At 38.7% G+C, this 26,793-nt stretch overlaps 1 protein-coding gene across 3 annotated transcripts in view; it reads right to left on the reverse strand.

Moving 5' to 3' along the window:
- The window catches only part of WDR11 (WD repeat domain 11), a 59,255-nt gene extending 36,326 nt beyond the window's left edge, over nucleotides 1-22,929 (reverse strand). Inside the window, exons 1-10 of one of the 3 annotated variants that reach the window (XM_070364021.1) lie at nucleotides 22,772-22,929; nucleotides 21,663-21,774; nucleotides 16,166-16,319; nucleotides 15,053-15,226; nucleotides 12,488-12,674; nucleotides 9,722-9,887; nucleotides 9,203-9,314; nucleotides 6,578-6,773; nucleotides 6,185-6,285; nucleotides 2,754-2,930 (exon numbers count right to left, since the gene is read on the reverse strand). In XM_070364021.1, coding sequence (XP_070220122.1) covers nucleotides 2,754-2,930; nucleotides 6,185-6,285; nucleotides 6,578-6,773; nucleotides 9,203-9,314; nucleotides 9,722-9,887; nucleotides 12,488-12,674; nucleotides 15,053-15,226; nucleotides 16,166-16,319; nucleotides 21,663-21,774; nucleotides 22,772-22,857 — 1,465 coding nt within the window. In that variant the 5' untranslated portion in view covers nucleotides 22,858-22,929. Of the gene's footprint in view, nucleotides 1-2,753; nucleotides 2,931-6,184; nucleotides 6,289-6,577; nucleotides 6,774-9,202; nucleotides 9,315-9,721; nucleotides 9,888-12,487; nucleotides 12,675-15,052; nucleotides 15,227-16,165; nucleotides 16,320-21,662; nucleotides 21,775-22,771 lie in introns of all 3 variants that reach the window. The other 2 variants (XM_070364020.1, XM_070364022.1) reach the window with 2 other exon arrangements.
- Between the last annotated feature and the right edge of the window lie 3,864 nt (nucleotides 22,930-26,793).

A 26,793-nucleotide genomic window follows, 5' to 3' on the forward strand; every position in this document is an offset into this window, starting at 1 on the left:
GACCCCATGGACTAGAGCTCTCTAGGCTCTTCTTCCATGGGATTTTCCAGGCAAGAATACTGGAGTGAGTTGCCAAGCCCTCCTCCAGAGAGTCTTCTCATCCAACGGATCAAACCCAGGTCTCCCACATTGCAGGCGGATTCTTTACCATCTGAGCCACCAGGGAACCCCAAGAATACTGAAGTAGGTGGCCTATCTCTTTTCCAGGGTATCTTCTGAACCTAGGAATCGAACCAGGGTCTCCTGCACTGCAGGCAGATTCTTTACCAGCTGAGCTACCAGGGAAGTTCCATGGACTCTGTAATCTTACCTAAACCCAGAAACAGATTTTCAAAGAAAGACTTCAAAATCTAATTCAATACACACAAAATTTGACGATGCACTTTCTTAAGCTTTTTGAATGTTTATTATTATAACTGGTACTCAAAAACACAGCCTAGCAGAACTCATTAACCAGATTTTTCTGGTTTTCTTTACAAAGATTTTTTGCTCTGTCTTTAACATTAAATACATCATAAAGAGATGGTAAAGTACAGTGGCTAACTGTGGATTTTACAGTTAAAGAAGCCTAAGTTTAAGCCCTGGCTCTGCCCTATACTCTTGCAGTTTTCTTGCTTGCATTGAAAATCTATTTATTCATTGGAGATTAAATGAGAAACATGTGTGTAAGACACTTAGTACAACACTCAGCACCATGTAAGGATGTGATGATTATTATTACTGTTATCACTGTATTATGATTTGTAGTGATTATTATACCTAAAGCTTTTCACAGTCTCAGGTAATCAGTCTAAAATTTAATTAGAAGGGACATGGCCATTTGAGAAAGTAATACTTTCTTCAGAAATTAATGTTTCAGCCCTTAATATGTTTTTATAAGTGAAGCAAGAAAAGTGAACAATGTTAACGGTTGCACAATCACTTTCTCATTACACATGACTGAAAGAATTAATGGATTCATATGAAGCAACAGACTGTAGAAATAATAATATAATAATGTGAAAGTCACTCAGAAAGAGAAAGTCACTCAGTCGTGTCTGACTCTTTGCGACCCCATGGACTATATAGTCCATGGAATTCTCCAGGCCAGAATACTGGAGTGGGTAGCCTTTCCCTTCTCCAGGGGATCTTCCCAACCCAGGGATCATATAATAATAGTAAAAACAAAAATTCTAGGCAAATTCCAATCTTGGCTAACTTGCTGAATAAAGCTTCAGAAATTTCTTGCAAAACTATTCTAGAGAAATATGGTATTATAACTTTATATTTATTACCTATGCCACAATATATTCTAGTTCTAGTACTGAGAAAATATCTAAATTACTCAAACTTTTCAATTAGCAAATGTTCAAAATTATTGTAAGATTTCTATATTCTGCACATTTTGATGTTGAAACTATGATCTACAGGCCCTAGAAGGAGAAGTGAATCCACCAGCTGAGCTCTGCTTGTGTTTCCTAATGACTCTGCAAGACTTCAGGCACATATATTTTTTGCTTTTACTTTGCTATTATACTAAATTTAATAAATGACTTGCTATTCACTATATGCCACTATAATATAGCTTATTCTACAATGGAAACCTCAGATTCTGATCAACTCTTATTATCTAACTATCTCAAGACATAATTTTCACCAAGAAATTAATAAAATCCTAATTGACAAATTAGATATACTGACATTCAGAGACATACATTCTATGTACATTGACAAATTCCAACTGAAATTTCAATAAGAGATTTAATATGAATCAATAGTTTCTAGAGCAAAAATTAAACATCTATCTGTATTTATATAAATCTGGAAACCTATAAGCACAGATCACTGAATCTTAAAATTCAAATCACTTTCAAAAGATGATAATGGAAAAAAATGGGGAAATAACAGTACCACCAAACAGTAATACTCAAATGAGCCACTAGGAATCACAAGCCAGCCACTGAGCTAAGACACAAGGGCTACAAGATACATGTGATGAGATTTTATTTTTAGGAAAAAAAAAGAATCACGAATCACATGTTTAGAGAACTGGGAAAAAACCAGAAGTCAAACCAATAGCATCTTAAGAAAATGACAATTTCAAACAAATATTCTATTTTTCAAATTTTTAGAGAAATGAATTTTTAACCTTATATACTTAAAAGCAAATTAAAATTCTGTTTTATCTGTAAAAGAAACCAGGTTAAACACATTACCATGAAATTACTGTGACAGCAAGCTGAAACCCAGACCAATTTTTTTTTTAATCTAAAACATAAAAATTGCAATTTCAACCCAGAAGGCAAATCTTTAGTTTACAAAGACAAGAGCCACTTTGAATAAAATAAAACCAGGTTTAACATACAATTCTTAGCAAATATAGATTCTTGCTGTTACTAAATATTAACTTTGACCACATTGTTAACAAAAACTCAAAACAAAATGACATGTACAGGAGAGCTTGAGATGGTCCACGAAAAGACAAGCAGTCTGGTTTCGGCATCACACAGGACTACCCGCCTGACCTTTCAGAAACACATCCATGGTGTTGGAATCTCTGTCATCTGCCATTGGTGAGTGAGTTATTGTTGTGATTTAAAAAGATTAACAGGAGAGGGGAAAAAGCATTTCAAGATAAGTATTTATACAATTTCATGGAGCCTCTTCCTCCTCTTAAAGCATTCTAAAGGAGAATAAAGGATTTTCTAATAATCAGGAAACTTTAATGTCTTAAAAATGTAAAATAGACATTAAGAGTTAAAACAAGAACTCACCAACAGCAAGCAATGGCTGATACATCTTGATGTTTTTTGTGGTCAACGGGGGGCACATACGGATAGCGAACTGTGGGGAGGGCAGTCCTGAAAGCAGACCTGTTAGCAGGAACTTGAGTTGCACTTCCTGCAGAATGGAGCCTTTGGGATGTTCCTCCCCAGCAACTGCACTTTGCCCTGGTTTGTAATAAAACAAACAAACAAAAATACATTAATTGCAACATATGCTGATCTTAAAACTCTAAAGGAACTTTACAGTGGAAGTACTCTTCAGATCTAGAAGGTGTCACGTAGCACTCTGGGGGCTTAGCTATACACTGGGTCTTATTTAGCTACGGGACTTAATTTGCATCATCTAATATCTCAAAGGTTAGATTACTCCAGAGTATTGCTATCCATAATTCGGGGGGCTTTGTCTTCTAAGAAACACTGTTTTAGCCAAAGTTGCTGGCTTCAGGGTAACAAAGGCAAATCGAGAAGGACTAGGGTTAGAGAACAGTTTCTGTACATGACAGATTATAGCATATTCCTGTCTCACTGCCTTCCTTAAGTGTTATGTTTTGATCTGATGCACTTTAAAGTGCACATAAAATTGGTAATCACAAATAGGTTCAAAGAGCTCAAACCAGTCAAACCGGAAGGAAATCAACTCTGAATATTCACTGCAAAGACTGATGCTGAAGCTTAAGCTCCAAAACGCTGGCTACCCGTTGCAAAGAGTTGACTCATTGGAAAAGACCCTGATGCTGGGTAAGATTGAGGGCAGGAGGAGAAGGGGACGACAGAGGATGAGAAGCCTGGATGGAATCACCAACTCAATGGACATGAGTTTGAGTAAACTCAGGGAGATAGTGAAGGACAGGGAAGCCTGGCTTTTTGCAGTCCATGGGGTCACAAAGAGTCGGACACGACTTTGCAACTGAACAACAACAACAATAACAAAATGTTGCACTACAAAGATTGCAGCAAAGTTGAAACTTTAGCTTACTAATAAGGGTTTAAAATTTTTCTTCCTTTGTGTGTGTTAAGTTGCTTCAGTCATGTCCAACTCTTTCTGACGCTATGGACTATAGCCCACCAGGCTCCTCTGTCCATGGGATTCTCCAGGCAAGAACACTGCAGTGGGTTGCCATATCCTTCTCCAGGGGATCTTCCCACCCAGGGATCGAACCTGTGTCCCTTATGTCTCCTGCAGACAGGTTCTTTACCACCAGCACCACCAAAGCCTGGGATAAAGTTATCACACAAGAATATGTGTGAGTCTATATGCTTGTGTGTTTATCACAGGTGGTGCTACTGGTAAACAATCCACCTGTCCATGCAGAAGACACAAGAGATGCAGGTTCAATCCCCTGGGTCAGAAAGATTCCCTGGAGTAGCAAATGGCATCCCACTCCAGTATTCTTGCCTTGAAAATTCCATGGGCAGAAGAGCCTGGCTGGCTACAGTCCATACAGTGACAAAGAGCTGGACACGAATGAGCACAAGCACACATTAGTGCACGTGTGAACACCCTAGGTGCTCACACATATACACATCTTGTGAAAGGGAAAAATGTAAATAATTACTCAGAGTGGGTGATGGGATTCTAAATAAACCTCTTAAACTCAAGTCGTTTTAGTAAAATGTTATTATAAAATCAGTAAGATATACACACAAAAAAAGGATCAATCTGAATAAATGATCCCTTAGGATAAGCCATACAACTGATACTCATTTTTAGTAACAAAGATGGGGTCTAAAGCAATGGCAACAAGTAGGTGCCATGTTTACCAACTTTTGCCAGCTTGGAGTTGATTCCAGGAAACTGCATATTTCTCTTCCAGCATTTTCCATGTGAAGTGATTCACAAAGTAGGGCAGATTAGGCCTTAATAAGCAACAGCCTTTACTCAATGAATATAAATCAGACCTCTGTACTTAACTGAATTGCTTTCAATTATCACTAAGTACATACTGAATTTCAAATTAAAAGTTTAATTAGAAGTTTTAATTAAAATGTTTTCAAGTAACAAAGATTTAATTAATACTGTCAAATCAACAACATTGTCAAGAACTGCTATACAATCTGTATCATTTTGTCCCCCCAAAAATGTAATTTATATCACTTAGATACCTAAACAGCATAAAATTTCAAACTCCTATGGGCTTCATATTACTGATTAGTTCTGTACATGTGTGTTCATAATTCTTTTCACTTTAATAGTTTTATTAAGTGCAGACAGGGTCAATTAACTCAGAAAATTATGTTACTGATAAAATAAATTTTGCAAAACAATTATGTGTCTGAACTTCTTCATAGGGATTTATGTGTGAAAGATGAAAAGAAAAAATTTGAAGTATGTAAGTTAGCATCAATGAGCACAAAGAGTCCAAAACTGGCAGGAAATATGAGAATACCAGGGTATGGAGAGGTCAAGCCTTGCTTTGGTCACAGCGAAGCAGCCAGGACTACAGGCCATGGCCAAGAAGCAGACTCCAGACTGGGATGACTATGACCACATTTCCACTAACTGGCTGTGTACTTTGGGGCAAGTGTTTTAATCTCTCCAGGTCTTAGTTCCCACATATATAAAATGGAAATAATAATAATAGTACCTAGTCCACAGGGTTGTCAAGGTATTAAGTAGAGAATTTGGCACAGCATTTAATATAGTACTAAGCCCTCAATAAATGTTATCTCTGATTAACATCAATAAGCTAATGCTCTTCTTTCTAGTATATCATTTATTTTTATAGCATTTAAACAAACAAAAAGAAACCTAGTAAATAATGTCCATGTTTAATTACATTATAGAATAACAAATAATGGTAAAGAAAATCCTTTATAAACCACTGGCCACAATTTTAAGTGAATTACACGTTAACTCTGCTTGGCATATTTATAATTCCTAGCTGTATAATATTTGAAATCACCAACCCTCATTCTTCCTTGACTATATTCTGGCTCTATAATAACTAGATAAGTTTGAAATAATATTTTATTTGCAAATAAATATTTGGTGAAAGTAAGAATTCCCAACATAAAAATAAGAAAATGTAAGTCAAGAAGATGATTTTTTTCTAATATTGCTCAGTTAATTATTTCTTCAATAACTATTTATTGTACATCTAGAATGGGCTACACCCTGTGCTGAGTGCTGGGGATGCAAGGCTGAATTAAGCTCTGTCCCACCCTTGTGGTGCGTATAACCTACGGGAAGAAACAGACAAGTAAAATCACAATGACAATCGGCAGATAAGTATTAGGGACCACATAAATTTTACTTATTTTATACCCCTCTGGTTTATTCAGAAAAGAACAAATCTACATTTTAGTTTTCTGAAGTATTAACTTTGATTTAATAGTAACAACAATCACTGACTATTAATTTTGCCCTTCAAAAAGTATACCTAACATGAAAGTCAGAAGGGAAAAAAAAAGTGGCTTACCAATCATATTATCTAAGGAGAGGTCTGGGAGTTTATTCTGTAGGACTCCTACAGGAATTCCACAGAAAGACACTGGTGAATATAAAGGTGACACGCCAGAACTACTGCAAAGATATAATAATTAGACAGTTCTTACATATTTAAAGTCTGCATCATATGTTAGTGACTCAAATTACTAACTTTAGATCATAGTACTCCATCCAGTTTTTACACTAGTCATTAATCTAAACCACAGGTGAAATATCTCTAGCAGGTTTACATAATCCCCTTATAATCTAATGTCTATATATTTTTTACAGAAAAAGGCCTTGCTATTTTTATATGATTCTGGCAGTCTTAAAAAAGGGGGGGAAGCAAAGCAAAACAAAAAAGAGATCCTATTGGTTCATTTACCTGCTCCGTGAATTCCGATTACAAACAGCAGACTTCAGTTCCCATATCATGACCCTGCCATCACTCACTATGAGGGCAGCTGCATTCTCATTGACAGGACAACACACCATACTGAAGGGACGGACAGTTTTTGTCACCCTGATTGCATCACACTGGCTTCGTAGGTCATAGGTAAGCTCCTGGACAGGATCTGGATCTTAACAAGAGTATTGTTTTCTTTAAATATTAGAAAGCAACCATATTAATGTCACTGCTACTTGTTTCAATGTAAATAATACCTCAACCAAATAGAACATCATCCCTTCAACTAAAGCAAAGTTTGTCAAAAATGGTTTCCCTGTGTTTACAATTACTAATTTCTTCAGGATATAAGACAATTAGCTTAGTGACTGTCCACACCAAGTTTAATGTCCAAAGAGCAATTATCAAAATAGCTTATTTAATATTTTTTAAACGAAGACAATCTTTCAAAAAAAGATCAACAGATATATGATTAAATAATGAACAGTACACCTGTAGCCCATCATAATTTACTTGCTCTACATCACGATGGTGTGATCACTCACCTAGAGCCAGACATCCTAGAATGCAAAGTCAAGTGGGCCTTAGGAAGGATCGCTATGAACATATCTAGTGGAGGTGATAGAATTTCAGCTGAGCTATTTCAAATTCTAAAAGATGATGCTGTGAAAGTGCTGCACTCAATATGCCAGCAAATTTGGAAAAAGCAGTGGCCACAGGACTGGAAAAGATCAGTTTTCATTCCAATCCCAAAGAAAGGCAACACCAAAGAATGTTCAAACTACCACACAATTGTACTCATCTCACACACTAGCAAAGTAATGCTCAAAACTCCCCAGGCCAGGCTTCAATAGTATGTGAACCGAGAACTTCCAGATGTTCAAGCTGGATTTAGAAAAGGCAGAGTAACCAGAGATCAAATTGCCAACATCCACTGAATCATAGAAAAAGCAAGAGAGTTCCAGAAAAACACAAACTTCTACCTCACTGACTATGCCAAAGCCTTTGACTGTGTGGATTACAACAAATTGTGGAAAAGTCTTAGAGATGGGAATACCTGACCACCTTACCTGCCTCCTAAGAAATCTGTATGCAGGCCAAGAAGCAACAGTTAGAACCAGACATGAAACAAGAGACTGGTCCCAAATTGGGAAAGGAATACGTCAAGGCTGTATATTGTCACCCTGCTTATTTAACTTATACACAGAGTACATCATGTGAAATGTTGGGCTGGATGAAGCATAAGCTGGAATCAAGACTGGCAGGAGAAGTATCAATAACCTCAGATATGCAAATGACACCATCCTTATGGCAGAAAGCGAAGAGGAATTAAAGAGTCTCTTGATAAAAGTGAAAGAGGAGAGTGAAAAAGATGGCTTAAAACTCAACATCTAAAAAATGAAGATCATGGCACCTAGTCCCATCGCTTCATGGCAAATAGATGGGGAAACAATGGAAACACTGACAGACTTTATTTTCTCGGGCTCCACAATCACTGCAGATGGTAACTGCAGCCATGAAATTAAAAGATGCTTACTCCTTGGAAGGAAAGTTATGACCAACCTAGACAGCGTATTAAAAAGCAGAGACATTACTTTACCGAAAAGGTCCATCTAGTCAAAGCTATGGTTTTTCCAGTAGTCACATATGGATATGAGAGTTGGACCATAAAGAAGGCTTAACGCTGAAGAATTGATGTTTTTGAACTGTAGTGTTGGAGAAGACTCTTGAGAGTCCTTTGGACAGCAGGGAGATCAAACCAGTCAATGCTAAGGGAAATCAGTACTGAATAGTCATTGGAAGGACTGATGCTGACACCAAAGCTCCAATACTTCGGCCGCCTGATGCAAAGTACTGACTCACTGGAGAAGACCCTGATGCTGGGAAAGATTGAAGGCGGGAGGAGAAGAGGACAACAGAGGATGAGATGGCTGGATGGCATCACCGACTCTATGGACATGAGTCTGAGCAAGCTCCAGGAGTTGGTGATGGACAGGGAAGCCTGGCACGCTGCAATCCATGGGGCTGCAGAGTCAGACATGACTGAGTGACCAAACTGAAGAGTAAGCCTGAAAATAATTGTATTTTACGAAAGATGTGAAAGTCACTTTCACCTTTACATAGCACATCATTCCATAAAGACATCAGTTTTATTCTCCAGGATGAGACTGGAAAAGACAACTGAATGCCCTGAAGACTTCCTAACCTATGTCACTTTACCATGGAAGCGACACAGGCTTAAGACATTCCTTGCTAAAGCAGAAGAAAAGTCAAAGGGGTGTAATAATAAAGGTATACACAAGGTTGGATTGTGTAAAAGAAATGGTCACAAAAGATAACATGTGCTTGGCTCATGGATACAGTCAAAAAGGGATTACAAAATACTACTATTGTTGCTGCATCCAGGAGGTGCACTGTTATAATACCCAGAGATTATCTTGGGTCTGTGCTTTCTTATGTCTCATACTATAACCATATTCTATTATTTTAAGGCAGGGATTATCATTAACTCCATGCTTTGGCTAGTATTTGCCACATAAAGCTTTAAAAAATAATTCTGAAAAAAAAAAAATAAGTGAACATTATTGTGAGATATAAACTTACCCGGTTCCTCATTTGAAGTGAAAATACTACTGTAAGATCTTCGAACACGTAAGGTTATACAACCATTTTCATGTAGGCAAAATAAACCATCACGTTGAAAGCAGGGAATTACCTTTAAATAGATGATATATTTATTTTTCAAAACCACAGATTTTAAAATTATATATACAGTGAGACTCATAAACTCATATTTACAGAATACGGGCAAAAAGTAAAACAAAAACACAAAAGCACACATATAATCCCCTAATCCATCAATCCTAAAAAATTTGTCTTTATTCGTGTAACTTAAATAGTTCAGTATCCATCTCCAGATCTGTCAGAATAATTTCTAGGGTTAAATCAAACCAATCAGAAGTCCAGAAAAATAAGGAATGTAAAATAACATTGTCAATCTTTAAATAAATAGAAAAAACGGGAAACTAAGGACTTTTGCAAGACTATGCAAAGGTATAGATTATTTTTCTCTATATAATTCATAATCAACTTTTGCTGATGTAATTTGTAAGCTGTAGATACCTGCAGAAAAGGAACTCCTGTTCGCTCTATTGCAATCACACCCACTGTCTGATTCACCTCAAGATCAAGGATTAAAATCTCACGAGGATAGAGCAGCAACATGTGATTCCTTTTGGAAGGCAGGTATGCCAACTGAAGGCAATCATTGAGAGTTATGAATTCTGCACTGGAAAAAGTAAACATTTACTTCAGGCATCAAGAAATGAGTCAGACTCACACATGAACGTATGTACAAAACAGATATGGATCCACAGACAAGAAAACAAACTTATGGGTACCAAAGGTGGGGTGGCCACGAGGGAGGGATAAATTAAGAGTATGGGATTAGCAGATACAAACTACTCTATATAAAATAAACAAGGTCCTACTATATGGCACAAGGAACTAGATTCAATATCCTATAGTAAACTACAATGGAAAAGAATATGAAAAAGAACAGTAATATGTATAACTGAAGCACTTTGCTGTGTGTGTGTGTGCATGTGTGCGCACACGCACTGCGTCACTCACTCAGTCGTGTCTGACTCTTTGCAGTCCCATGGACAGAGGAGCCTGGCAGGCTACAGTTCATGGGGTTCTCCAGGCAAGAATACTAGAGTGGGTTGCCATTCCCTTCTCAGGGGATCTTCCCAACCCAGGGATAGAACCCACGTCTCTTACATTGCAGGCAGATTCTTTACTGTCTGAGCCACTAGGGAGGCTCCATATAATATAATATGCATAAGTGAATCATTTTGCTGTATATCAGGAACTAACACAGCATTGTAAATCAACTATACTTCAATTTTTAAAAGATGAATCAGACTTTATTCATATCAGAAAAAGCTAAAAAAGGATTGAATTTTGTACTTTCCATATAATAACCATCAATGAGAATGTACAACTGTCTCCCGAAATAACCAACATGAGCTAGCATCTAAATATTAGATCTCTCCTTTGTGCCAAAATCCAAATTATGACAATAACACTAGACAGGCTGGAGAGATGTTTCCAAATCATTGCAAGTTTAAAGTACACCAGTAAGTCTATGATATGAGATGGTAAGTGACAATACTACCCAGCACTCATAAGGCAGTACTGTCATTCTTATTTTGTAGTCAGAAGTACTAGATGGAGGGCTGAAAAGAAGCCGTGGGATTAAAACACAACATTTAGAGTAATTAGGGCTAGAGAACTGGATCAGGAGTCAGTGGACTATCTGTTTGGCCTTGAGCAAGTCACTCCCTCTACTCTGCCTTCCTTCACTCTTCAGCTGTTTTAAAGATTTTTTGGAACAAAGTTGGGTATTTTATTCACTTGCCACAGAATTTTCTTCTGTGTAAATAAAAGAGATGAAACAATATGAGGATTGTAAAGATTGTTGAAGAGTCTCAAAAATCATTTCAGTAATTTGTGATTGTTGTATATACTTAATCACAACTTTGTATTTATAATAAATTTACATATTTATTTCAATAGGAATGGGCATATAATTATGTACCATCTTCTTTTTACATAATAATTTTATTAAGGTTTTGAAATTTAAAGTAAAGTTAGATCAGAGGACCATGGAGAGGGATGTGGACTGCATTAAAATTCTGGCTGTGCACTTCCCAGTTGGGCAAGCTTAAATAACAAATTTAAAACAATGTAAGACTCAATTTCCTCACACAGATGAACATATGATTCACATGAGAGAAAATACAGTATGTAGGTCATAAGTTATAAAACTATGCAGGTTAAAAATAATTATTTATGATACAGAATTACTGCAAAAGAAATAAGTTCTCAAGATACTTAAGGAGTAATCTTCAATCATTTCAGCATAGGGTGGGGGATAAACTAGGGATAAATTTAACCAGCCTATGGTTTAATATATAAAACTGATATTTACATATCAATTCAGAACTTGTAGAGCAATTTGTATTTTACCACGTTTTTCAGGTAATTACCCACAAAGTCTAGATAGAATAATCTTAGTATATTAAAAATAAAAGCATTTTTAAAATGAATGCCAAAAAACTACCAAAGCAATAAAAATATAAGAACCACAGCACTAGGAAAAAAACAGAAATCTATTTTTAATGCATAAAATTAGTTCTTCAAAATAAAATTTTATTCAGTTGAAATTTCTGAAATAAACAAAAATATAGCATTTACCAAAAGAATGCTTATTAAGTATCAGATACTATGATAAGGACTTAAGTTTCTGTATCTATTAATCTTTGTAACAGGCCTATGAAACCCTTTAAAACACCATATCTTGGATATTGCAAGAGTGAAATCTGAGAAAGACTAAAGTATACTCCAAGTCACAGAGCTACAGTTCCCCTAGAATCTTGGCCCTTAACCACTATGGGAAACCACCTTTACATGCAGAAGAAAAACATTCATATTTTACTGGCTAATGACATTACACAGTATTTAAGTCAGGAAAATGTATTTAAAATCATAATCCAGTTTTTGCCCCCCAATTTGTAATGTGTTCAGTGGCCCCCATCTTACAATCTTTCTCTCTCATTTTCAGAAGTCAAAGATGTTCACTGAAAATTAGTGGGGGTTGTTTACTGCATTACTGGAAACAAAGGAACCATGCTAAGTGCTAATCTCTTCTTAGAGGAGGAAACAAAAAATATTTTTCCTTTTATAAATTCAAAATTAGAAATAAGAAAGGGTAACACAAAGAAGAAAATCAATCTTAATACATCTCCAAAAATGATATTTTCAATAAACAGATAAACACTGAGTTACATGAATGTTGCTGCTAGTTTTATACTTGCAACTTACCTAGGTTTCTCTTGAGTGATTAAGATTTTCACTTTATTAAGAGCCTTCTTGGCCCCTGTGGCTGCAGCCAGCTTGTTGTGAGCTGGGCTGGAGTGTGGACTGGATATGTAAACTTTTTTCCCAGGTCCTGAGGGAGGCTTGGATGGAGAGAAATCTGAGATGAATACAATGCCCTCGCTGGTGAGTACTGTACTGAGAGAAGTGAAACTCTGATTAAAGTTTAATCAAGTTTAGCACAGAGTTTTATTCCAATACATTTTTAAGAGCAAGGTAATGATAATTTTAATAATAAGGAACTGGCAGTGTTATGCAGACATAATGGGAATGTTCTCCAAGTTAAACAGAAACAGGTGGTCCATTACAATTCATCAGAGGCCTCCAAGTTCAGCACTCTAAATTAATATCTTAAATTAAAAAGATACCAGAAGGTTACTGGCAGAAAAAGCAAATGCTTGTTCTTCCAAATAAATTCAGTGTACGGACTTTCATTAGAAACCTTTCCTCATTATATCTCATAACTTCAAAATCTAAAGACTTTCAGAATATAAAATTCACAGAAGAGGAAAAAAAACCTATATATGAGGTTCTGCATACCACATTTGGCAAATTCAAATATTTAACTTGTTGATACTAATTTTTTATCATTATCATGAGTTGCTCTGTCTAAATTTACTTCCTTTTTCTTCTTGAGTGTCAAACTGAAGCTTGGGATATGCAAAGAGTGTTTCACTTAATATCTAGAGTAAAAGTGCCAACAGTGGCTAAGTGTACAGGAAACAGAAATATTTTATGCCTTTTTATGATGGAAAAAATAATCCCCCTCACAACTGGGGCCGACTAACACCTGCTGCTGCTGCTAAGTCGCTTCAGTCGTGTCTGACTCTGTGCGACCCCATAGACGGCAGCCCACCAGGCTCCCCCGTCCCTGGGATTCTCCAGGCAAGAACACTGGAGTGGGTTTCCATTTCCTTCTCCAATGCATGAAAGTGAAAAGTGAAAGTGAAGTCGCTCAGTTGTGTCCAACTCCTAGCAACCCCATGGACTGCAGCCTACCAGGCTCCTCCATCCATGGGATTTACCAGGCAAGAGTACTGGAGTGGGGTGTCATCGTCTTCTCTGGACTAACATCTATCTGATCATAAAAATCTTATCTACCCTGGCTCCTGGCAATGAGTGAGGCTGTTTTAAAGGCAGGGAACAAAGCATTCAAGAATTATGACAACCCCAGCACATTCAATGAGCAAATCAAAGATGTTAGGTCAACTGATGCTTTGAAATCTCGTGCTTTCATCAACTAAATTACAGAGATGCAGTAAATTAACCTGAAGCTTTGTCTCCATTTCAGATTATAGAAGGCATCCTTCAAGGTCAAAGTCTGTCCCCTCCTTTTGTGATGTCCTCACTCCCTGACTCTGTCAGCTAAGCCTGCTCTCCTTAGGGCTCCCACAGCATTGCCCTCCACAGCAACCTAGTGAGTGCACACATACGTTCACATATACACATTTACACACACAAACCCTAAACACACCGTATTGCAGTTATTTATACAGCTATGTTTCCCATTTTGATTTCTACTTGTCTGACCTTCTGTTCCTCCATCAACTCATATACCCCTCAATAAATATTGGAGGATACAAATTGGAATGTTGAGTCATTCAAATCCAGGGAAAACATTCTTTACCATAGTAGATTTCCTCATCTCTTTGAAGTTGTTCATCAAATATCAAAATGAAGTCTACCTTGACCACTTTATCTATTACAACAAGCCCACTCCCACTCCCTTTATCTTGTTTTATTTTTTATACCACTCATAATACATTGTAGTGTACTAATTCATTATGCTCATAGGTTACCACCTAATTCTTCCTCACTAGAATGCAAACTTTATGAAGGCAAGAATCCTTGTCTTGATTCACTGATATATTCCAGGCTCCCAGAACACTCCGTGCATATAGCAAGTAAAAGCTCAAGAAATATTTGTTGGATAACTGAATAAAAAATATTTAGTCACAAAAATATCTGTCTAGAATCTAATTTTTAGATCACTGGCTCAGTAAAACATTAAAGTATATTGGCAAAAACAGTCTCTACAAGAAAAAACTCCCTTGGGCTTAGTCTGTTCCTGACATGCATCTGTTTATGGCACTCAAAAGGCTTGGAATGAATTAGAACAATATTTTGAAAAGGAAGAAATGAATTTGGCCACAGACTAAATGAAACCCTTGACTCAGGTTCTTTTTATGTTCCTAGAAAAAAAATTTAATTAAGTCTGAATTAGAATAACACAGCAACTCTCTCGTTCTCTGACTAATCTAATTCTGATCACAAATTCCATACACTGAAGGTCTAGCTTGCTGATTTAAATTTCTAATCATCAGAATACTTGAAAAAAATATGGGTTATGATTTAGTATCTTTACTAGGAACTGAAAAGATAGGAACTAGATGTGCGTCTGATTTTAAGATGTATGATGGGTGTACGTGTATGTGTATCTTATGTATATAGCGTTAACCATATATATTACAAATACCTCAATTCATTTTCCACAAGAAAACTAGTACTCACAAGTTAAATGTGAGGGATCAAAAGGATCAAAAGAAAAAGAAAGAATGTTATCAGCATAGCTCTTCTTCCAGAGTTTGGTGCCAGTATCTGCATTCCAGAGCACAATGTAATTCGGCGGATGGATAGCAAGCAATAAATCCCGGGAAGCATCTTGATTCCATAACCACTGAACATCTGCAAAGACCAGATAAATAAAGACAAAATTCAGAAATCACCCACTTTAAAACACTTGGTTAATGCATCCTTTATATCTAGTTGTGTGTATGTGTTTTCATAATCCTTAAAATCTTAACTTCCCCCCTCCTCTTCAATGTTGCATCTAAGTTTATGTGTCAAGATTGACAGGGAAAACTAATTTTACATAAAAATGAGCTGCCTGAACATTAGAATCTAGAGGTCAACATTTCCAAGTAATCTGAAATATTGCTTCAAAGAAAATACAAGGCAATTTACACTATTCAGTAGTTAAAACTTTATGTCAAAGACTTGTCCTAGCCAGGATCAATGTCAGACTCTCCTAATGTTTTTGTGGAGTTACTTAATGGGACTTTACAGAATTGCACGTTTTTTCAAGACAATAAAGAAGATAAAGATCTAGTTCAGTAGGTACAGTAAGTACTCAATAAGTTTTTTTAACAGTCATTTAAAAGATTCACCCAGTCAAGAGAGCCACACAGTCAAAGCCAGGAATGCTGTATTGATTAGGTCAGTAACATAAGCAAGCAAATGATCTACTGATATATGAAAATGAGAATAGCATTTTATCTCTATTAGCAGAAAGTAAGCATTGAGAGCTAATTCAAAGGTGCAGTTCTGGGGAGTTTATTTATAGCTTAGATCTACAAGACCATTTATAAGGAGCTTAAGTTTTCTCATCATGCTCAACTGAAATTAATGCATTTTACCAAAGCACAAATCAACTGAGATCTGAGGAAATAAGCCCAGGAGCATATTGATAGGGAAAAGAAAGCTAGATTCGGATCCACAGAACTGGCTACACACAATCAAGAGTTAACTGAGAAGTGATGAAAGTAAATGAAAGGGACAAAAACCAACCGCTCTAACAGTAAGTGTATTAACACAGACGCTCGGTGGAGCAAGGACTTTCCTCACCCTGAATAGGCTTGGCATGCTCTTGGATCTCACACTGTGCTACTCCTGCTGCTACATCCCAAACGATGATCTTTCCATTGACATCAGCAGAAGCTAAGCGCAAGGAATATGGCGAGCCAATGTTATGATGATAATTTTCCCTGGCCCATTTAACCTAGTATCAAGAAGAAACCAAATCAAGTAAATATGTGCACTGGATGTAAACCATACATAATTTTCATAAAACACTGACCAGAACTCAAGCTACATTCTACACTTATATTACAAAAATAGGAAATTAGCTTCCTCAAAAGTCAGACATTTTTATTATGATTTTTTTAAAGCCGCAACTAAAATAGTTTTGAAAACATCACAACTTTCTTGCCTTTAAAATATCAGAAATGAGACACAGGCTTAATAATCTAGAGAATTCAGGCAAAAATTCCAGAACACTATCTCTTAAAATGGTATGATCACTGGTATATCATCTAATCACAGTAAAGACCATAAAATCTAATTCTGACAGAACACGTAAAATCCTAAACTGATAAGAAGAATCTTCTCTTGCACTCTATTCTTCTAATTCAAAGGAGACAACTTTGAGCTACCAAAATCTTGCAAAAGGAAAACACAAAAGCAAACAAAAAATCTGGGTAAACACTCATAAATCGGAAAAAAATTGCAGCAGTTTTTTCTCTAAAAAAATAAATTTATGCATCATACTTTTATAATAACATTAATAGTTTTTTAAATAAAAAATACAAGAATCCCAGCACAAATCAGGTTAATTCCTGAGTACTGAGCACTGACAGAATAAGGAATAAAACAGTCCTTCCTCTGAGCCAAGGTCTTCCCTGGCTACAACCTGCCTTCTTTAGCTCCTACTTGTTTACTTTGGATCATTTCCCACATAATACTCTGGAGTTATTTTCTTTACTTTGTTTTGACCTATCACCAGTCCTGCTCCACATGGCAGGATCATGGGGGCCTTGCTCACATTTCTATTCCCAGACCCTAACACAGTGCCTGCAGCTGACATTCAAGTATGTGTTTAGTCAACAAACTGAACACCACAGACTCTTCAAATATATACCTGTATTTGAATATATAGGGATATACCTATGTACACAGACACACACATGTATGTACACATAAAAGTAAACACACTCAGAGAAAATGCTTAGGTAGGGAGGCATGCTAATCAATTCCAATAGCATTCATGAAAAAGATGGCCAAAAGTGTTCCGAACTTCAGTGTTAACGAGACACATCTTTTCCTCAGGCAAGAATTTTTTTTAAATGAGAATGTGTGTCTGCACATATGCATGTATATATGTTTGAATGTGTATATATGTATATGTTTACTTTATACACGTGTGAAGGTATGTATACTCTCCCTCCTCGTTATTTACAGAAACTGTATTTGTGAATTTGCCTACTCGCTAGAACGCATTTGTAATTTTATTTGTAAAATCAGTATCTGCAGTGCTTTCACCGTCATTAACAGACACAAGCAGAGCGGTAACAAACCTGAGTCACTCAACACCCAAGAGCACCCCAGCTGCGGTTGACAAGGCGCTCTTGCGGCAGTTCTCAGGGTGTAACCACTGTCTGTTCTGAGGCCTACTTACTACTGTGTTTTGCATTTCTGGGCTTCCGGTTGTGACTTCACTGTTTAAAACGGTCCCCGGCGCAGTGCTCAAGTGCTGTCTAGAGCTCCTAAGCACAAGAAGCTGTGCCATGCATTACAGAAAAAACACACGAAATAAGCTCTGTCCAGGCATGAGTTATGGTGCTGTCGGCCATGAGTTCAATGATAATAAATCAACAGTATATAATAAATAAGATGTCTTTTAACAGAAACACATATAAAACAAGGTTATATATCAATCAGTTGATGAAAATATTGCAACTAGAGGCTCACTAGGAACCAAATTGCATTATTTCCCCCAGGAGCAATCAGTGTTTCAGTATTTGCTAATTCAGTGTTTCCAACAACTTTACAGAATAAAACTACCACAGATAAGATTATTGTAGGGTGTGTGTGTGTGTGTGTGTGTATGTGTGTAGTACTTGAATTCCATCTCTGTATATATATTTTTTAAAAATCACCTAAACACATCATAATCAAACTGCTGAAAATCAAGATAAGGAGCTGAGAAAAGATACACTGCATACAGAGAAACAAAGACAAAAATTTCCCAACAAAAATTACTCTGGGAGATAATTGAGTGATCTTTAAAGCACTACAAGGAAAAAAAAAAAGTACTGGTGAAACAGTTTCTCAGACAAATAAAATCAGAAAGGATCAACCAATACCAGATACATGCCTCAAGGACTTGAAGGAAATTCTTTAGCCAAAAGGAATATGACACCAGACTGAAACACACATCTATACTAAGAAATGAAAACTCCAGAACTGCAAAAAAGACAGAAATGGGGGGAGATATAATATTTTTTCCCCAAAAACAAAAAAATTAAAAAACAAAACCTATATTCAACATTAGACTTGATGGTGAAAGACTGAATGCTTTTTTCCTAGGTTCAGGGTAAGACAAAGGCATTCTCCCTCAGCCCTAAGCACTGTAGTAGAGGTCCCAATCAACACAAGAGGACAAGGAAAAGAAAGAAAAGACACCAGATTACTAGTGAAAAATCCAAGCTGTCATTATCTGCAGATAACATTACTGTCTACGTAAGAAAAACAAAACAATAACACTCAAGTTACTAAATCTAATGAGTTCAGCAAGATCATAGGATACATGTAGATATTAAAAAAAAAAATCCCCTGTATATTTCCCTTTTGCACATTACATACAAAAATTAACTCAAAATGGATCTAAAACCCAAATATAAGAGCTAAAATCATACTATCCTTAGACAAAAACAAAGATATAAATCTTCTTGACACTGGGAAAAGCAATGGTTCTTTGTTACAACCTACATCAAAATTTAAAACTTTTGTGCTTCAGAGGGCACTATCACAGAATGAGAGAAAATATTTGCCAAGGCATATATCTGATAAGGGACTTGTATCTAGAACCATAAAGAATTCTTTCAACTCCAAAGTTTTAAAAAATACAATTTTAAAATGGGCAAAGGAATGAATAGACATTTTTCAAAGAATATCTACAAATGGCCACTAAGCACATGAAAAGATGCTAAACACTATTAGCCATTAAGGAAACACAAACCAAAACCACAATGAGAACCACTTCATACTTCATTTTGCCATAATCAAAAGGACAGATGTTGAGTTTGAGGAGAAATTAGAGCCCTCATACACTGCTATGGGCATGTAAAATATTGAAGTCTCTTTGAGAAAAAACAGTCTGGCAGTTCCTCAAAAGTTAAATATAAAGTTACCATGTGAGTCAGCTATTCTACTTTGAGGCTATATACTCAAGAGAAATGAAAACACGGGTTCACACAAACAAACTGTACACAAATGTTCATGGCAGCATTGTTCCTAATACCTAAAAAGTGAGATATGCCAAATATCCATCAATAAATAAATGTTGTATCAGTGGAATATTATTTAGCGATAAAAAGGAACAGAGTTCTGACACAAGCCATGTGACATGGATGAATCTTGAAAAACGTTATGCTAGGCGAAAGATGCCAAGCACACACTGCACCATCTCATTCATTTCAAATGTCTAGAACAGACAAATCTACAGAACAGAAAGCAGATTAGTGGCTGCCCAGGGATGAAGGGAAAGGGGGTAGGTGGCAACTGCTAAGGCATACATGGTTTCTTTGCAGGGTTATGAAATTGATAGTGGTGATGGCTACACAACTCTGGATATACTGAAAACCATGGAACTGTATGCTTTAAATGCATGAATTTTATGGTATGAGTATCTCAATAAAACAGTTAACAACCAATAAAAGACCCCAGATCTCCATCTCCAATAATAACATCTTTCCTAAATTTCAGATCAGTATAATTGAATTGCCCCAGGCGTCTCAGACTTTGCACCTTAAACACTGACTTCACACAGTCACGTCATCAAAACAATACTACCATTCAGCTACTCATACAGAAACCTCGAGTCATTCTGATTCTCCCTTAAGACTGTTCACTGTAAAGTTCACCTCTAAAGTCAAAGTTGCTCAGTCACGTCCAACTCTGAGAACCTATGAACTGTTGTCTGCCAGGCTTCTCTGTCCATGGAATTCACCAGACCAGAATACTGGAATGGGTAGCTATTCCCTTCTCCAGGGGAATCTTCCCAACCCAGGGATGAACCCAGGTCTCCCACACTACAGGAGGATTCTTTACCTTCTGAACCACCAGGGAAGCCCAGAAATACTGGAGTGGGTAGCCTATCCCTTCTGCAGTGGATCTTCCTGACCCAGGCATCAAACCGGGGGTTCCTGCTTTGGGGTCATTCTGTTGATTAAGACTGTTTACTATAAGCATTATCAAGTTCACCTCTTAGAGAGCTCCTAAATCTGACTCCTTTATGTCTCCTCTTTATTTTAGGCCCTAAGGATTTCCTGCCAAAATGACTGCAACTCTCCTAAATGATCCCATTGCATTGTCTTGCCTTTCCCAACAGATCTTCCACTACTGCCAGAGTGAGTTTTTCTAAAACGAAAATATGATCAAGTCAATCTCCTGCTTAAAAATCCAAAGTCCATCATAATCTTATAAACCTTTCAGGGTAGGGGACTTTCTCCGGCTGCCTTCTTTCATCACTCCTACTGATTACATGTGTATTCCATCTTTTGGCCATCCTTTACACACACTGCTTCCTTTTGAGTCTATTCTCCTTTTCTCCTGCAGTGCACTTCCTAATTTTTCACTCAGCCAGCTACTGTTTACTAGTCCCTAAAATGAAAAGAATTCTGAGCCCTCCTCTGATCCCTACAACCAGGTGACCTGTAGTCCCTTCGTCTTCCCATAGCATATGAAACAGGTCTCACTTACCACACTGTATTTGTAAGTTTTCTTCTCACTCTTCCTCGCTAGACAATGAATTGCTTGAGGGCTTTCTCATCTCTATACTCTTAGCACATACTAGATGCTCAAAACTAATGAGTGAAATGAGTGGTGCAGTACAGGACAAAATTAGTGTTTTCCACTAGCATTAAAATGACCTAAGAACTAGCATTTAATAGTTCAATACTGATGCGACATTATACATGGAAATACTGCATGCGCATGTGTGATCAGTCTTGTTCAACTCTTTGTGACCCCATGGACTGTGGCGGGCCAGGCTCCTCAGTCCATGGATTTCTTTAGGCAAGAATACTGGAGTGGGTTCCACTTCCTCTTCCAGGGGATCTTCCTGACCCAGGGATCAAACCTGAGACTCCTGCATTGGCAGGTGGGTTCTTTACCACTGAGCCATTCGGAAAACCCGATATGGAAATATTAGGCTACCCCAAGTAAGAGTATCACATGTAAAACCTACTCAACATTTCTACATATGACTTTAATGAGATTCCAGCGATATTTAAAACTTTAGAACAGACAATTTATGATAGGGTGGAAGTAGGATCTGACTTACCTTGACAACATCAGCTTTATGCTTTTCTAAAACTTGAAGCGTTTGAGCAGTATTGGAATCAATCACTACCACAAGCGAATGACATCCATAAGCAATTAAACCTTGCCAGCCCCTAACAAAAAGTGTTAACATTTAAGTTAAGAGCAAAGCAAAACAACTTCTCTCTTGCCAAAAGGCATCCTAAACAACAGATAAATCTAACCAATAGGCACCGCCATTAATAAAATTATTATGTAAGCCCAAAGGCTAGCACATTACATTTTACCATTTAAATAGAAAAGGTCTAGCTAAGCTTTAAAAAACAAAACTTGTTGAAATTTTTTTTTTTTTTCCCGGATAAAAAAATTAAGTTCTGAGAGATATGCCTGTAGAGGTGTAAAGACATATAAAGCGACTCGGGTCGTCTATTTGTCTTCGAGAGCTTATCCCTCGTCTTACTCAACTCTGAATGCCAAGCATCCACAGAGTGCGTGGGATCACACTCCACGCTCTGTGATGAGCCCTGGTCCCTCCAACCAGATAAAAAGATGAACACTCAACAGGAAGTTTCTGTACTCTTGCCAACCTTCCCAGGAGCCACAGCTACAAGCAGTCTGCTTTATATTTGCCTGGTTATTAATTATCGTTGTCATTTTATAGTAAAAAGATAAAGGTGAAATGAAGAGTTGGCGAGAGCCCAGGGTCCTGGCACAGCGTCCAGCACACTGTTGAATGGATACAGGTTAAGAAACGGGGATGAGAGAAAAAGAAGACAGAACTGGGGAAGAACGGAATTGACATGGGGGCGAGAAGCCCGGAGACTTGGGAGGAGAGGGTAAGAGTGGGGAATGGGGACGGTGAGGAAGGTGAGGGGAACGAGCGAAGAGAAACAAGAGATGAGAGAACGAGGGCAAGTATATCCACCCAGGGTAAGTTCCCATATGGGAGTTTTTACAGCTTTTATAGTAACAACAGAAAGCCGGCATTTAAAAATGAAAATCTCTAAAGTGTGAAGGCAGCGTCCAGTCTTGAAGAGAAACTAAGCAGGCGGATGAAACCGCTTGTTCTTTCCCCCTTCCCCTCAGAGACTCCTGGCCGAGCCTGGCGGCCTCGGAACCCGGCGCCCTCACCAGTCCACCGCCGCCTTGTTGTGGGCATTGAGAGCCCCGGTGAGGGTGCGCGCCGACACCTTAAAATTCACGGTGTAGGGCAACATCGCCACGGCTAAACTGGGCCCTCAGAGCCGCCGCGCAACCAGGAAGCTGCCGGCCACTGGGCTTCCGTTCCAAACAGAGTCCGGGTGACTCCTTGGGCGCCGCGCTTTGGTTCCGCTAAATCCGAGGTTCCACAGCTTCCGATTCCGTTGCCTTCAGTTTCCGTCACTCCTATGTTCCGCCTGCTTCAGGGTTCCGCCACCTTGGGGTTCCGAGGCTCTGTATAGTATCTGGTTGTGCCTTGAAGGAAAAGGTGTTGCCTGGGGTCACATCTGTTTTCTTAAGACTGGGACTGCGTAAGCCTATGTGCCCTGATGAAAATGTAAGCCTATGTGTCCTGATGACAATAGTGAAAAGCAAGAGCTAAAAGTCCCAATTAGCCTTTTGCCTTCAATCAGTTAACTTAGAAAAACTACCAATGTCTAGTCAAGGCTGTGGTTTTTCCAGTAGTCATGTACGGATGAGAGAGTTGGACTGTAAAGAAAGCTGAGCGCCGAAGAATTGATGCTTTTGAACTGTGGTGTTGGAGAAGGCTCTTGAGAGTCCCTTGGACTGCAAGGAGATCCAGCCAGTCCTGAATGTTCATTGGAAGGACTGATGTTGAAGCTGAAACTTCAATACTTGGGCCACCTGATGTGAAGAGCTGACTCATCTGAAACGACCTTGATGCTGGAAAAGACTGAAGGCAGGAGGAAAAGGGGACAACAGAGGATGAGATGGTTGGATGGTATCATGGACACAATGGACATGAGTTTGAGTAAGCTCTGGAAGTTGGTGATGGACAGGGAGGCCTGGCGTGCTGCAGTCCATGGAGTCGCAAAGAGTCAGACACGATTGAACGCAAAGAGCTGGACACGACTGAGCAACTGAACTGAACTGAACTGAACCGAACCAATGCCAGGCACTGTTGTAGGTGTTGGGGATATAGTGAGGAAGAGGATACAAAGTCTCTGCCCTATGGAGTTTATAGAATAAATGAGATTGTGGATTTAAGAATAAGTTTCCATGATCTGCAAAAAAAGAGTAAGAGAATGTATAGGATTTACTGGATGAATGGAGAGAGTGAATGAGATGAATAGCCAGAATTCGAAAATTTTTCAATGGCAACCATGCACTGTATGTGATCCGTTAATGGTTCCTGTAATGAACTGCTATTACTAATACCAGATATCATTTATTGGGAATTACCACATGCTAGGCAGTAAACTAAGGACTTTCCATGTTGCTGCTGCTGCTAAGTCACTTCAGTCATGTCCGACTCTGTGTGACCCCATAGACCGAAGCCCACTAGGCTCCCCCATCCCTGGGATTCTCCAGGCAACAACACTGGAGTGGGTTGCCATTTCCTTCTCCAATGCATGAAAGTGAAAAGTGAAAGTGAAGTCACTCAGTCGTGTCCGACCCTCAGCGACCCCATGGACTGCAGCCTTCCAGGCTCCTCCATCCATGGGATTCTCCAGGCAGGAGTACTGGAGTGGGGTGCCATTGCCTTCTCCCAGTTAGCTAAGCCTTTTCTTTGATCCTCACACCGGATTTCCTTCTTTTGGTCCTAGGTGTCTTGAAAGGTTAGTGTCAGTAATAGAAGGGCATTTATTGTGACTTTGGGCAGATCATTTGAATTCATTAAGCCTCCTTTTCTTCTATTATTAGAGGGAGGGGTTAATTATCCTTAGATCATTAAAAGCATAATGTTAGATAATATATTAAAGAACCTAACACAGCACTTATATTCCTAAGTGCCTTATAACTTACTGACAGAGCTGGAATATAAATAAAGGTCCTTTTTTAGGGGTAGGGGGTGGGATAGCACTGGCCCTCTAAGCTGTGCTGTGTTTAGTCACTCAGTCGTGTCCAACACTTTTCCACCCTGAGGACTGTAGCCTGCTGGGCTCCTGGCCCTCTGTCCATGGGGATTCTCCAGGCAAGAATACTGGAGGGGGTTGCCATGCCCCCCTCCAAGGGATCCAACCCAGGAATCGAACAGGAGTCTCCTTCATTGCAGGTGAATTCTTTACCAGCTAAGCTACCAGGGAAGTCCCCACCCACAACTAAGCTCAGTCTGTTCAGTCACTCAGTCGTGTCCAGCCCTTTGTGACCCCATGGACTACAGCACACCAGGCTTCCCTGTCCATCACCAAGTCCTGAAGCTTTCTAACTCGTGTTCATCGAGTCCATGATGCCATCCAACTATATCATCCTCTTTTGTCCCCTTCTCCTCCTGCCTTCCATCTTTCCCAGCATCAAGGTCTTTTCCAATGAGTTTACTCTTTCACATCAGGTGACCAAAGTAGTGGAGTTTTAGTTTCAGCATCAGTCCTTCCAATGAATATTCAGAACTGATTTCCTTTAGGATAGACTTGTTTTATCTCCTTGCAGTCCCAGGGACCCTCAAGAGTCTTCTCCAAGACTCTTAGAGTCTTGGAGACCCATTCCTTGGCGCCACTCATGGGGTGCCCAAGTCCCTCTAAGCTCCCTTAAATTTGTAGAAAGATCTTCCCTCTCTAAGGTGTATCCTGCAAGAGAAGAAGTAATGAGAATTTGGCTAAAAGTGGAGTTGGATTTGCTAAGTCACTCATGGGGATACCAAAACCACAGTGATTTGCTTTAAGACCAGGGCTTTAAGGGATCACAACAGTGAATGTATCAGACAGGGTTTGGGGAATCGCAGTTCTGGATGGACCATGACCTTGGCTCTGAAGGGGCTAACTCAGCTCTTTCTAAAAAGCCAGGCTGTCCATACTCATAGCCAAAGACATAGGCTGTTTGAGCTGCCAGGCAAGCCCTAACTGGTGTTCCTCTGACCACCTTGCAGTCATATCGTGCTTACGATGCAGTCTGGAGCTCAAGTCTGTAGCCTCAGGAATTAGCTTTAAAAGACTACAACTTGTATATCTTTCAGGATAACGATGTCCCCTTCTTTTCCAGACTTGGATCTCCTTCCCTTCTCAGGCTGTGTCTTTACTCAAACCCCTTTGCTGACAGTTGGTCACTTAGCTTCCCACTGCCTCTAGCATCAATATGGGCCATGACATTTACTACATTAGTTAGATTATTTTTCTTATAACACTGCTATTTTAAATTGGTCAATCCTGTCTTATTTTAAATGAAAGCATTTGAACTGCAAACCAACCCTGTTTCATCAGTGGTAGGTATTTCCAACTCAAGTTCTAGATAAAGAAACTCAGCCTCCGAAAGGAGGGGGGATTTACCCAAGATCACATTTCTGGTCAGTGAAAGAGGTGAACTTCCATACACTCAGGGCTCAGTCCAGGATACAGAACTGCTCTCATATGAGGTTTAGGTATGGTTGTGCATTGTCGCCAGGGATGAAACTGGGGCCAAGTGTCCGCACTTTGTGCAGTCAATGCATTTTAAAGGAAAGGCACCCAGGAACATGGGAGGCACAGTCGGCAGCTAAGGGGGGGGACTGGATGAACAGGAGGGGGTACTAGACTGACAGCCTAGATTGGCATCTATTTATCTTTCTTGGGTTTTTCCTTAAATACCTTCCACCCACCCTTTACTTCCTTGTGGATGATCATCAGTCCGATTTATTGTCTGACTACTCTTATTATTGATCTCTTTTTGTGTCTGCACATATTATAGGTAATTATTACAGTATAATGGATCAGTCACTGCACTTTATGACTTGGCAATTGAGGTTTATTAGACTGAAGGAGGTTTCTCAGAAAAGCACTCATGGTGAAATGGATTTCTCCTGAGGAAGCTGTGTGAGGGACGTGTTTTTCTTACATCCTGAGCACAAGGAGAGGCAGTCAGGTGTTGCTGGAAAGGGCAAGAGCTTTGTGGTTAGACAGACAGACAGACAGGTGGGAATCCTGTTCTGGTCCGGCCACCTCCTAGCTCTGTGACTTAGGGCAAATTTAGGGTTTGAAATATGGTATGCAAGATTCTCCAGTGTGATGGTTGTCCTGGCT

Source organism: Bos mutus, chromosome 26, assembly GCF_027580195.1.
Source record: "Bos mutus isolate GX-2022 chromosome 26, NWIPB_WYAK_1.1, whole genome shotgun sequence".
Classification (NCBI taxonomy): Eukaryota; Metazoa; Chordata; class Mammalia; order Artiodactyla; family Bovidae; genus Bos; species Bos mutus.